At 49.2% G+C, this 14,360-nt stretch overlaps 1 protein-coding gene across 1 annotated transcript in view; it reads right to left on the minus strand.

Annotated features, from left to right (window-relative positions):
* The window catches only part of SCMH1 (sex comb on midleg homolog 1 (Drosophila)), a gene marked incomplete at its 3' end in the record, with an annotated part of 47,308 nt that overhangs the window by 28,879 nt on the left and 4,069 nt on the right, over nt 1-14,360 (minus strand). Inside the window, exons 3-6 of the mRNA XM_010156134.1 lie at nt 10,839-10,909; nt 9,849-10,083; nt 6,802-6,890; nt 5,742-5,985 (exon numbers count right to left, since the gene is read on the minus strand). Coding sequence (XP_010154436.1) covers nt 5,742-5,985; nt 6,802-6,890; nt 9,849-10,083; nt 10,839-10,909 — 639 coding nt within the window. The remainder of the gene's footprint in view (nt 1-5,741; nt 5,986-6,801; nt 6,891-9,848; nt 10,084-10,838; nt 10,910-14,360) is intronic.

The raw sequence follows: 14,360 nt of genomic DNA on the forward strand, positions 1-14,360 counted from the left end.
GGTCCTTGTGCAGGTATGGATCAAATCTGGACTTCCCAGAACCTGGAAAATGCTTTTCAACAGGCTGGGGAAGACTGTCCCTGCAACAGTATCTTCCAGCAGCAGTACTTCTAGGATCATGCAGAGCCATGAGCGCTCAGCACTAAGCAGGGCTCCTGGGGTGTCATGTAAAGGTCTCACACCTTTTGAGGCAAACCACCGCTGCAGTTTCTGAAACTGTAGCATAAGCCCTAGAAAACAGCATGCATTTCTTTCAAATTCAAAGATAGTATATAAATAAGACTTCTATGTGCTGTCTCATGTAAAAACCCAGATCTTGCAGAAGATCTCAGATTCCTGTGCCCACATGTATAGGCAGAAAGCCCTGATCCCATCTGCTCAGTCCCTTTTTCCCAGCCTGTGTCCCTTTACCTGGCGTAGACAGTCTCCTGGGTGCATCACCTCCTCGGGTGAAGAGCTCAGAGCTGGAAGCGCCTCACAAAGATACCTGACAAGACCCTGGTTTGGTTTTTCTTCCCCTAGGCGCTCATAGTCTCCACCCCACAAACAACTTGAGAAAAGTAAAGTAACTTACCATGGATCCTCTTCCAACATGTGTTCCCCTGACTACAGAGGTCTGATCTTGCCTCTAGTCTGTGCTCAGCTGTGAAACCCCAATTTTCCCATGGATAACAGAAGCAGACACATCTCCTATCTGCAAGTCCTCTGTTGATGGGGGATTTCCCTCATCCCACCTCCTTGCTGACGGAAGGTGGTCCCAGAAATTACAATCATTAACCAGCCTTTTATCTTTCTTCTTTCTTCTCAGTGATTTTTATCAGTCCCATATTTCCCTCGTCAATCTCTTTTTGCCCTAACCTTGGCAGCGGCTCCTGCATTTGTGTGTGCATCTCTCTCACTCTCTCCCCAGACATGATTTAAAGTAAGTAAGCAACAATCCTCATTCTTTAGCTCGATTCTAAGTATTGATTGTCTGCGCTGCTTATAAGGGAGAGGGACTCTCCAAAGCAGCTTTCCAAATCCACACTGCTGCCAGCGACCTGAGAGCAGGATTGTTTCTGTCCTGCTTAAGAGCCACGAAACCTCGAGTTGCCCACAGACTCCTCAAGGTTTAGAAAAAGTAAAATGCATGTTTTTCCAAAGTACTGCACTGGTTTTGGCTGGAATAGAGTTAACTTTCTTTAATAACAGCTCGTATGGTGCTGCACTTTGGATTTGTGACCAAAACAGTGTTGATAACACACCCGTGGTTTAGCTATTGCTGAGCCAGGCTCACACAGCATCAAGGTCTCCGTCTCTCACGCCACCAGCGAGAGGCTGGGGTGCACAAGCAGCTGGGAGGAGGCACAGCAGGGACAGCTGATCCCAACTGCCCAAAGGCCTGTTCCACACCGCATGACACCGTGCTCAGCCAGAAAAGACAGGGAGAGAAGGAGGAATGGGGATGACTGGAGTGATGGCGCTTGTCTTCCCATGTCAGGGTTACGTGTGATGGAGCCCTGGGGGTGGCTGAGCACCTGCCTGCCCCGGGGGGGGGCGGAGCCCCTGCCTGCCCATGGGAAGCATGAAACGAATGCCTGGCTTTGCCATGTGCATGCAGCTTTTGCCTTAACAATTAAACTGTACCCCAACACATGAATTTTTGCACTTCTGCCCTTCTGAATCTCTCCCTCATTCTGCTGGAGGGTGAGTGGCTGAGGGGAGCTCAGCTGCCCACCAGGACAACCCACAACAGCTGACCTACATATTTTATTCCATCAATGTCTGCTTTCCCCCCAGTTTATATTTCTACCTAACATTGCTGCAGCACACAGACTCGTACACTGCTTATGTGCATCACCACTTAATCTAAGCCTTGACTCTCTCAGCTTGAGATATATCAGTTACCTCCTGCACCATATCTCCTACAATGTAGGGGCAATCCCAAGCACAAGTACAGGCTGGGTGGAGAATGGATCGAGAGCAGCCCTGAGGAGAAGGACTTGGGGGTGCTGGGGGATGAAAAGCTGAACATGAGCCGGCCGTGTGCGCTGGCAGCCCAGAAAGCCAACTGTATCCTGGGCTGGATCCAGAGCAGCATGGCCAGCAGGGTCAGGGAGGTGATTCTCCCCGTCTGCTCTGCTCTTCTGAGACCCCAGCTGAAGTGCTGCGTCCAGCTATGCAGCCCTCAACATCAGAAGGATATAGACCGGTTGGAGCGAGTCCAGAGGAGGCCAAGAAGATGCTCAGAGGGCTGGAGCACCTCTGCTGTGATGAAAGGCTGAGAGAACTGGGCTTGTTTAGCCTGGAGAAGAGAAGGCTCTGGGGAGCCCTTACAGCACCTTCCAGTGCCTGAAGGGGCTACAAGGAAGCTGGGGGGGACTTTTTACAAGGGCCTGTAGTGACAGGACAAGGGGGAACAGGTTTAAATTGAAAGTGGGGAGGTTTAGATTAGGTATCAGGAAGAAATTCTTCCCGCAGAGGGTGGGGAGGCACTGGGACAGGTTTTCCAGAGAAGCTGTGGATGCCCCCTCCCTGGAAATGTTCAAGGCCAGGCTGGATGAGGCTTGGAGCAACCTGGTCTAGTGGAAGGTGTCCCTGCCCATGGCAGGGGGGTTGGAACTAGATGGTCTTTAAGGTCCCTTCCAACCCAAACCATTCTGTGATTCTATGATTCTATGTCAGTTGAGTCCCTCCATGACTCAAACGGAAAAGAACGCAGGCCTGGCAGATGTGGATAACTCCTTCCCTACCCAACACACCTTCAGGATCTTCTATTGAGTCCTTGTCATTAGTAACATGCACACAGTTTATTTTGGCCTCACTTTCATGTGCTGCAATATCTAAAGACAGGTAAACATCATTCTCCCCAGTTTTGTCCTAATTCTGAAACTCTGACCCCACCGTGCAACAGGAAAGTCCAAAACCTTTGCATTAAGTTTGGGTTTGATGCTCCACACAACCTTAATTCCGCTGGTTTATGTATATGCGCTGTGATTAATATTTCAATCAGTATTTCTCTAGGACTCAGTCAGAATGGACGTGGAAACAGCTCTTCTGGAAATGGTAAAAAAACCCTAATGTCTAAAACACTGAAGTGAACCCACAAGTCCTAAGCACTTCCCGTGCAAGGAAACTGCAGAAACAACCAGCAACATCTGCCCTTCGAGCAGAGCTCAGTGCTGCTGTCCAGCACCTAGTTTAACAGGAAGTCCACCTCACCTTCTATTCCTAAAAGCCCAGGATATGTGTTTAAGGGTGAAAGAGCACGTGTGTAGGAAGCGTGAAAAGACATGTAAGATACTGTACGCTACGTGTGAGGAGTGGAGTGGGGACTCTTGCCCAAGAGACAACCCTGGGAGTGCCCCGCTGGCGTGGGTGAGAAGCCAGAGGACACTTGCTGCACACCCACAGAAACCCCCCTTCCCTTGGGGCAGGTCACAGGGACCTGCCTTCCCCGACTTCTGCCAAGCCGGTGTGGGGAAGCTGTGGATGCATAAGATGAGCGCTGCTGAATTTCGCCTTGCTCTGTCAAGGCCAGCAGAGCCGACCTCCAAACCCAGCCGCGTGATGACATGGAGCACACAGGATCAGGCCCGATCGCGTGCGTAGGCAACCCCTGGAGCTATGTTTCCCCTGCAGTGCGTGTTTATTTGAAACGCCCAGCTCCAAGCTGTGCTGCACTGAGAGAGGAGCTCCAGGAGACACTCGGGAGCCCACAGTCATCTGGCTGCTGGCCACGGCAGAGGTCTCCCAGCAGGCCACCGCACAGAGAGCACATCTTGACAGCGATGCAATTACCAACCTGGCGTGCAGAGAGCTGTTCCTCCTTGCCATTTGACCTCCCTTTCCTGCCTTCACACACATGTGCCCTCCTGAAAGCTCCCCTCTGCGTGGCTGGCTGGGCCCCAGCTCCACCAGCACCCTGCCCAGCCATCCCAGCTAAGCAAACACTGATGGGAGTGGGAGGCTCCAGAGCCAGAGAGGGGATGTGACTGGGATAAAACCTGCACTCCTCCACCTCTGCTGGCAACCAGCAGAAGGGACAGATTAGAGCTGAATTAAGTTACCAGCATTAAATAAACATGCCTGGCCTCTTTGAAGTTCTGCTTCCCTTGAACATGAGCTCATTTCATGAGGCCTCAGCCCCCGGAAGCAATCAGTCTCCATGGAGTTAACTCTTCATGGGATTTCTCAGCTCCCCCAAGCATCTCACCTTGCCAGTACTCATCGGCTCAGACCAAGACAGTCAGCCCAGTATGTGATCAGAGTATGGTATTAGCACCAACCTCTTGCATGCCTCCCTGGGTCTCCCTGATTTAAAGAGAATTCCTGCCAGGAAAGGGAACTCCCCCATGATAAGGCTCTATTTCTGGATGCTTTGCTCGCTCACAGCTTCAGCACCTGGTACAGGGAGGCTGGAGGGGAACAGAGCTGCCTGCGCCAGGTCCTGTGAGTCAGATGGAAGTTGCCATTCCTCCTGGGACAGCGGCTTCCACCTTGCTCCTGAAACCTTCCACCCCCAGTTTACTGCCAGGAAAGCTCCCACCAAGCATGTCTTTAGCCACCCATGCAGTACCTGAGAAGCACCTCAGAGATGCTAGGCAAGAGCCCCTGACCCCAGGCCACTGCTGGCAAGGCCAGCCACCAGCCCTCACCAGCAGCACTGCAGAGCCTGGAAGGCGGCAGCAGGCAGGACAGAAACAAACAGCAGGAAGTGATGGAGAGGCTGGGGACATCATGGCCGAATGCAAAAATCCACTGTACATAGCAAGAGTGCCTTTCCATCCCCAACCATAACAGAAATCATCTCCACCTGAGGGAGAACTCACAGCCTGGCTTGCACACAGGCCATGCGAGAGGGCCTAAGGCGATCCACTCCAACCCCAGCCTCGCAGTACGGGGGACAGAACTGGCTCACCTCAAGGGGCAGCAGGAAAGCACCAGCCTGCCAGGTTAGCACAAGATTGCCCTGGATTTTCAAGAGCAACAGTCTCATCAGAGAAATGCCTTTCCTAAGTAATACTTCAGCTCCAGTACAGAGGTTGCTCACCTGCTTCTACTTTCATTGACAGGCATGTGCCAGACTTGCCAGCCAGCAAATGCCAGAGGGATGTGCATGGGGACAGCCACAGTTTCTCTGATCCTAAACACAACTGCAGTGCTAGCAAGCTAGAGACCCAGCTGAAAATCTCAACAGCCATTGCTTGGACCTCTGCAAGGCAGCAATTTCCTCAATACCGTGCCCAACCAACAATCATGATTATAGGAACAAGGCAAGTACAACCTGATTCAGCCCTGTTTTTTCCACATTCACAGTAGAGATCACAGCATAAGGCAGAGCAAGATAACTGTCAGAAGTACAAACAGGCACAGCCCTGTAACTTAACAGTTCTCATTATTCCCTTATTACATGCACAAATAGCCTAGTCCCTCTGTGAAAAAGTCCCTAGGAATATGTGTTCCGGAGACACAGGAAAGACTTCAGAGAAATTCCTGAAGAGGAGCAGACCTCAGAAACATTGTACAGCACCACCATCTCTCCCAAGAGCCATCATCCTGCCCATCTTTACAGATGGCTTAGCACCTTGACACCAGGCTGTTACACTAATAGGTATGATCACCTGTACCTTCAGCACGGAGGAAGCAGCATAAGCAAGCCAGAGCACCCAGGTGCCCTTGCTGCTAGCCTCTGCCTGTTTTGCTGCTCTTTGAGAGCTGAGTGGAGGAGAAAGACAGCTAAGCAAGAACGTGGGCCTTACCTTTTGTTCCAGGGGGCTGCAGATTATCTCCAGTCAGCGAGCACCAGCCTACGGGAAAGATGTCCCGGGAATCATATCGGCACCAGTAATCGAAGGCACCTCTCCAGCCATCAAATGTAATGAGGACCTCAGAACCTCTCACCTCCCCAATGGTGGCCGGGCAGATGAAGTGAGGGTTCTTCCTGTCCACTGCCTCCAGCTTCATACCTGTCTTGAAGAAGTTTTGGGATGGAGATGGTGGTTCCTACAAGAAGAGGTTGAGAATGTGCTCAAAAAGGATACGCCAGTGCCTCCCCAGACTAGGCCTGTCCCCTCCATAAGCAGTTGAACAAGGGAGCTAGTGGGCTGGATCTAAACCCCACCTAGGTGCGCACATGCTAGCCTAGCGATGCAACCACGTGCCCTGACTGCTCTGCCATCACCCCGCTGCTGGACCAAGTCGAGACAGTGCTACACTAACACTGCACCCTGTGACAACTCAGTCATGCAACTCAGGCAGAAAATAAAGCTCTAAAGATAATAGCTCTCACCTGGTTCTCAGAGCAGGAAAATCTAAGAGATGACATTTGGGGCTTACTCTTCCTAGTGTTTTATACCTGAGCTACACTAAAGCCACCCCACCATCCTGTACCACAGCACATGCCTCTAGACTGGCTCTGTCTCTGACTTCATGAGGGTGTGAGAATACAAACTACGAAATCATATTTGAAGTGTTCCCTTGCAGCAGTATTTGCACTCCTTACAAGCTCTAGCACATTAAAAAGTTTCAGAGAGAGGTACTGACTTTCACATTATACATCCCTGACTTTGAGTAGCACCTGCAGCCCAAATGAAAAACAAGCACATTTCTCAAGCCCAAGACAGTTTCTTAGTAGACCTCTGCCTGCATCCCAGCACTGCTGTGACAGTCCCAGAAAAGCAGCAGTGTGGCAAAGCTGGGCAAAATGTTCATATACTCTGCGATCAGCAGATCCCACATGAGATGGCAGCTGTCATTTTCGTGCTCTGCAGTGAAGGGGACATGCCAGAAGGATGTCTTCCCAAACAGTACAGTAAATACCTTGTGAAAAATCCGCACAGGAGCCATCTCTGCTCCATTCAGAGTCTTCAGAAGGAACATGGGCCAAGAGGAGGCATTCAGCCTAAAGCCTGCAGAGAAGGAAGCACAGATGGAGACATTAAGGGTGTGCGGTCACAGGATCCAGCAGCACATGCCTGATGCAAACTTTGCAGCAGGCACACACTGCGACCCCCCACAACCCTCCTCCTCACACCGCAGAGTCAGGTTTGACCTTTTCCAGATACTCTGAAGCAAAACATTATGTCATTGAAAAGAAACATCTGGAAATGAATGTTTGACTGCAATATTCACTTATCATAACAAAAGTCTGTACACTGACCATACAGGCAGAGCACTTGGTGCAGCACCGGTGCTGGCAGCTTCAGTGATCCTATTCAAGGGGAGACATGGATCAGCAAGTGCACACTCAGGCTACGAAGTTTCTACCTCAGTGAGGAATCTCAGCTTGTGGGTGGCCTCCTCAAGCTTTTAGAGTAAGCTATAGGCAAGTTAACTTGAAGAAATAAAGAGGCTGTGACTTGGCTGGGAAACAGATTTAACCATTACAGGGAAGGATGGCAGTTTTTTGCTCGACACCTTTTGTGAAAAAAAGTGGGGAAACAACAGGAAGGGCCTTATGGGAAGAAAAAAACAAATTCACATGCTCTGAATATGACTGCACAACTGACAAAAGTCTCCCAATACCACCAAACACCATCTTTGGCAAATGTGCATCTTTCTGTACAGGTGATTGCTGTTGGTCAGCTGAACACAGAATTGCACTTTCTGTACTTGCAGTTTTGAAGGTAACCCTGGGACTGGACCTAGAGAGACCGTGATTAGTAAAGTTCTGCCAGGGTTGAAATGCCAGAGCACCACCAGCTCAGCAGGGGCCACCTTGCCAGCCCTGCAGCTCTATCAAAGCAGCCTGGAAACCAAACAAGCTCATCACAACACTCAGGGGATGCAAGAGAGAAGTGCCCAGAGGGGCAAAGATAACCTTTCATGTGAATCATCTAGGTAAAGAAGGGGAGCAGCAGCAGATGTGTACACACTGAAAATACTACAAGGAAGACTTGCTATGTTTTGCTGTCTTTGCTGTGTTTTCTGGGCCCTTGCACTCTGCAGGCAGAAAGGACTGCAAAACTGGCTGTTGTTACCTGTCTTTATGCTGGGTGGAAAAGAACCACTTTTGTCTGGTCCAAGCAGGGGACACAGATCGGAGCTGGACATGCTGACTTCTAGAGTCGAACCCTCTCCTCTGGCAGGGTCAAAGAGGAGGTTTGCCTTGCAAACTGGCTACAGTGGTTGCCATCTGCTGGCAAAACCCAGACAAGGCACAGGAAGAACCACCACTGCCAGCCAGGACAGTCACCCCTGCCTCCTGGGCAGGCCGCAGCAGCACTGGGAGCTGCACCCTGGAACCAGGATTTCAACTAGATGTCTCCAAATGGACAGCAGCATGCATGAAAATAACATAAAACCTGGCAGCTTTAATATTAATAGCTGCAGCAGGTTTTGCCTGTAGCAATTACGAAGAGAGAGGGTATAATTACACTGCATACACACGGATTTGTGTGGTATGATGTGCCAAAACATGCACCTGCTGATGTTCCTTCCTTCTTCGGCAAGGTCAGTCCCAAGTGTCCCATTGCAATTTAGACTGTACTTCCACCAAAGCTCACAAATGGTGATCCAGGAAACAACATGAATAAAAATATTTCTAACTCAAGGTATCCTGTTGAAGATTTCTTGCATCATTATGGATCGGCTTGCTATTATCTGGGAATGTGTTAATTGAGAGAGATTTATGAAACACTTCAAAACCAATGGGCAGCAGAGTGCAAAGGCAGGTTAATCTCACTGCTTAATGAGCCAAGAACCAGCAAATCAGCTCATCAGTTGGCCAGTGCCAAAAAAAAAAAAAAAAAGAAAAAAGATGAGTGTTTCACTGAAGACATGACTGGAAGAAGTGTCCAACTGTCCAAGTTATTTGTAAAGCTGTAGCCAAGCAAAATTAAATAAATAAACAGCTAAAATATTGTAAGTGTTCCTTCAGGTGAGACAGGACTTAAATCACCAGGAACGCTTTCAGACATTATGTTTCCCCATCAGATGGTCTACAGCTAACCTGCCACTGCCCCAAGGCACCTGGGCACAAATACACTTAGACAGCACGAATGAAAATTTAAATGCTTTTGAAATCATGGTGTCAGGATTAGCAGTGATATAGCAGATGCCTCAGCCCTAATTGCTCTCTTGGTTATTCTCTACATCAAGATTTACAGATCCCCAGTAAAGCACCTCCACCCAGACAGCAGTACGGTGCTCGGCTCGAAGGGGGAGCACAGGGGAAAGCTCTGAAGGGTGGCAGCCGTTTCATGTCAAACACACCTCTGAGATGACAGTGCCTGCAGCCAGATGAGAGGCCTACAGCAACGGGCACGGCCAGAGTTAAGCCACTGCTACAGCAATGTGCCAGCACTGCTTTGCTGACTGTGTGATGGCTCCCAGAAAAAAGGACCTGGATTTGTTTTGTCTTTATAAAAGCAAGCAGCCAGGAAAGGCCATTACAGTCGCCCTGCCTTCAACGCTACCACCCACACCCCTGGGTCAGCAGGACTTTGGGGTGCCCTTCAACTGCCTGTGTATCCTTTGGCTCTGGCAAGCTTTCACACTAAAGGGTGGATGATGTGTTTTTCCCCTGAGGTACACAGGCAGAATTTAAGAAGGCCTGTGAGCACAGTCATCACATCCTGATCCTGAGCTTCAGCTGCAAAGAGTGCAAACAATTTCCACCTAGGTGCAAAGAGTTCTTTCATCTACATTCTAAAGCATCTCTCTGTCCATGCCATGAAGTCCCAAGGAAATACAGACCTGGTTTGGGATACAACTGTTTAACAGCCCAAGCTACTGGGCTGGCCTACATGATAGGGGTAGGCAGGGACAGTCCACAGGGCTCTGTCTCAACCATAGAGACACAAAACCCCTGGGGTTTTCCCCACAGATAACATAAGCGCTTGATGGACAGTTGAACTCCAGCTCACCCAGTGGAGGCTGCAGCATCCCTCCATTCTTCTCACAGTTTCCTATGGGCTGGATTTCAGCAGAGTCCACCAGCCGCCAGAAGTCATTCTTGTTATCACTGCCGTCGAGGCGCAGGCGGAGGCGTGCACCTGTCAGGCCCACCACGGTGGCAATGCAAGTGGAGGTGGTGTTCCTGGGGTCCTGGGCTTCTAGTTTCATGCTGATCTTGAATTCATTTGCAGGTGGAGTGTATGACTGCAAAGAGAAGAGGGACCCAGTTAGAGCTGGGATCTCCAATATATGCACCACCCCAGTCATAGAGCTTAAGACCTAAGAGCAAGAGAATTGATTCTACTGAAGACTGACAGCATCCTCCAAGCACAGCACAGGAGCAGACAACACAGAACTGCAAAGAAAGTTCAGGAAGCCCTGGGAGATCTGTGACCCAGACCACTGTCTTTAGGTACTGCATCATCGAGACAACTAGACCTTGTCTCAGGAGAATCACCCACCAGACCCAAACCCAAACAGATACCTCTCCAGGCTGTGGCCCTTCTGTCCAGACCCAGGGGTTGCCATGCCAATTCACTCCTGTATCCCCTGTACTCAACATTATCACCTCTGTGCTCAAGTACCCACTGCCTGTGGGGTGCTGTTCAATTCACAAAGACTTGGTGAATTCCAAAGCAAATCTCCTTGCTGGGCAGGATCCACAAAAAACACAGCCTACCCAGAACGTGTTCTCCAAAACCCTGTGCTCAGCAGAGAAAAAAAACATTCTCATGTTCCCATTCATCCATGTCTGATTAAGTCTTCTGCACTACTCCAATATTTGCCGCGCCTGAACATCTCCTCTTTATCTTTGCTTCAACAAACTTAGATTTCTATTAAGTCTCCAGTATCCTTAGGCATCTTCCTTGCTCAAAATGGGACCATTTTGGGCACCAATGGGCCACTCCTGGGTCACCAATAGACCATCACCCTTGGACTTTCTTGTTTTACCCTCTTACCTGCTTGAAGCAATGGGCAGGAGCTGGGATGGCACATGTCTCTTTCAGGTATTTCTCCCAGGTGAAGTGTCCTGAGAAGAGAAAAGGTCTCAAATAGGAAGGGACAAGAAAAAAGCTTAGCAAGAGAGATGGCTGTACTCCTAACACTGGCAGTTCTCCACTTCTCACAGAGGAGGTGCTCACAGGCAACATGTTTTCATCAAGACTCTCTGATGTTTGTGACCACAGATGATTTACAACTACAACTGACAGGCAGAACAAAGCATGGTGCTGCCTATGGCATCTTACTGCCTTCGTGCTGCCAAGAAGGGTCTGCAAAGCGTGAGGATAACAACCTACATCTTAATACAAAATAACCAGCACAGATGGGAATACGTGGAGGCTTCCAGACAACTGCGTCTTGAAAATCATTCGTTAAACACATTGCTCAGTCTGGGGATTAAGAACAGTCACTGCGGGCTAAAAGCAGTCCCAATCAAGAGGAAACTTCGCACTGTGCTGCCTTTATGTTCGCCTGGATCCAGCATGCACACAGCTTGCCCCACGAAGCCAGCAGCTCGGTGCAGGTATCAGCCTGTCCCCAGCAATTAGTGGGCAGGTCAGCAATTAATTTCCTGATGTGCACACAGAGTCTATAGCTGAGCAGGATGGAAGCAGGGATCCTCCAAACAGGGATTTACTGAAGAGAGCGGCTGTTATCCAACACCAAAGCCCCTTCCACTGAGTGCTGCTCCTAGGGAAAGTGCATTTTACCCTTGCCTGCACCTTTCCCATGTGCAGCAAGCAGGGCAAAAGCAATATGCCACCCAGGGAAAACTGTTATTAAATGAAGAATTAAAAGCTCCTGTGATCTGAGCAAATCATGACTTCTGCCATTTAAACTGAGCAGCTGGGAAAGGATCCTTCCAGCATGACATTAGCTTGTATTCATCCGAATGGCTCCCGGGAGACCGCGTTTTCAAGTCATTTCAAGAGCATTGGTGGCAGCACACTTAAAGTCAGCTACCACTTCCCCTGTTCACCTCAAGTTTTTAATCAGTCTATTTTCAAAACAAAAGCTACATAAAGAGCCATTTTAGCTACTGCAGCATCCTCTAAAAATTCACCACACCTCTAAAAATTCAGGCATTAAAGTCAGCACACATTACTTCAGTTCTGTCTGACATGCACAGAGAAGCCTTAAGGGCTCAATAATCTACTGGCTTCAAATAAATAAAAGAAACACTGCTTTCTTGCCACCTCCCATGCAGATGACTAGCAGACTGTTAAATACAGTGGAAATTAACAGAAAAAAAATAGTTTCACTGCCACACTGGCTGAATGTATTTCTGTTCACAGACACTGACAGCAGCTCTCCATTCCTCAGAGAGCGCATTTCCCTCCACTGGCACATATTTCAATTCAGTCAATGGTCTCACACTGGGACAAACGAAGAATTCAGTGATTCACTGCAATGGTGCTCTCACAAAACCAAAATCTTTTGTTTTAAATGAAGATACAATTTTACACTCAGTTACGTCAATGAAACTTGCTGTATGAATAACATGTAATAAATACTCAGCTAAAGCAAACTCAAGCACTCCTGGCATGGAAATGCCTTGCAGCATCCCACCCCTTCACTCCGGCTGCTGATCTGGGCTAATCTCAGAGCGGGGTGGCCCTTCAGAGGCCCTTGTCCAGAGGACAGCACCAGGGTGAGCAGTGTGAGCCTCAGCCCCACAGCCTGAGGAAGCATCTCGGGAAGGATCAGCTGTGCTTGACAATTTTACGTTGAAAAAGAAACCTACCCTCCCCTCAGCTGGTTTCAATCTCTCGCTATTAAAAGTAGTCATGGTTTTAATCCTTCCACTTTTCACTCACTCCAAACCGAGCGAGGCCGTTCTGCTCCCTGCAGCAGTTCACGCCGCAGCCGAGATCGACGCTGCGCTATCCCAGGATGATCATTGTTTGAACAGACTGTGTTCCCCTGTGTAACATACATCTTTACAGGAAGAAACGAGGACACTCAATGAGAAACACTACGTTATTGTAATTACATCTGTGAGCTAAACAAAAGCCAAGGATTGTAAACCTGTATGGCTCCCTGTAACTCGGCTGTGAAAATGCCTACTGAAGGCGGCTGTCCGTCACTTTTGCTTGTCTTTGGAAATCTCACCATGTGCTTGTGCCAAAGGGAGATATTATTTGCAGGCAGAGTGTCAGATTTGGGCTTTGATGTCTTGACCTTCAAAAATATTCACTACAAACAAAACACTCCACACACCCAAGGGGTGAAACTACAGTAGTTGTGAACAATGCAACTCTGCACCCTTGTGTTTGGATTCTCATCATGTTGCATTTAATGTTGATCTTTTGCCCAGAATTTAAATGAAGACAGAGTTTCTGTTTATATCTGTAACCGAAGTCTGGTTTGGGCTCCATTAGCATTTCAGCTCCCGAGGGGTCATCAATCCAACTGAAACGATACATGTGTGCTTCAGGTCACATCTGTGAAGGAGAACGTGCCCTACTCAGATCAAGGCATCCCATTAAAGTCTGCAGCCCATATGTGTGTCTGCTAACGAGCATCAAGGCAGCAGATGAAAGCAGCATGTTCTGAGCCAACTCATATGAAAATCAGCAGAGTATCATCTCCGCTCGCAGATCCAAATGCGACAATGGCCTTCCACGAGGTCAGGGCACAGACTCCCACGGGGTCAGCTCTCCCACTGCGATGGCAGAGCTCCTGCACGTCCTACCCATTATAACTTCCAGGCATTTTGCTCAGCCATCAATCTGGCTGCATGTTCTCCATTGGTAACAGCTACCACCGATAACATGATCCCACTTACTCAGTCTTGCTCAGAAGAAACACAAGAATGTGTGAGCCAAAACTAATAGGTTTCAAACACCAGCATGCAGTCTGCTTTGCTTCTAACCAGATATGTCCCAGTTCAGTACTAGCTTTGAGCAGAAATCCTTTCAGCCTGGACTACAGCATGCTCCATGCAGAACGCTGCTGAAGTATCACCGCCCTCGCTGTGTACCTGAGCTTTGGGCAGTGATGAGCTGCTGAGTTTCTTGCAGGGAGGCGATGCCCAGCCCCTACTGTTACAGCACGTGCTTGCCAAGCAGACACGTGCAGCGTTTCCTCCCTAGGTCAGCAAGACCTGGGACGCAGTGAGGCATGTAGGCTGGTGTGCTGGGCTACCATGAGCGCCGACTGGAAAGCGCACCTCTGAATTTCACAGAAGGCTCCATTTAAGGTCAGCATTGCCACTGAACAACAGCCAGTTCTCTGACATCTGCCAACGGCACATGTGCGTACAGCAGAGTGGAAACTGCATTCAGCTCTGGGGTCCCCAACAGAAGAAGGATGTGGACCTGTTGATGCAAGTCCAGAGGAGGCCACAAAGATGATCATAGGGCTGGAGCATCTCTCCTACAAGGCTAGGGTTTTTCATCCTGGAGAAGAGAAGGCTCTGGGGAGACCTTACAGCACCTTCCAGTGCCTGAAGGGGCCGACAAGAAAGCTAGAGGGGA

The sequence above is a fragment of the Eurypyga helias genome, unplaced genomic scaffold (genome assembly GCF_000690775.1).
Source record: "Eurypyga helias isolate BGI_N326 unplaced genomic scaffold, ASM69077v1 scaffold9207, whole genome shotgun sequence".
Taxonomy (NCBI): Eukaryota; Metazoa; Chordata; class Aves; order Eurypygiformes; family Eurypygidae; genus Eurypyga; species Eurypyga helias.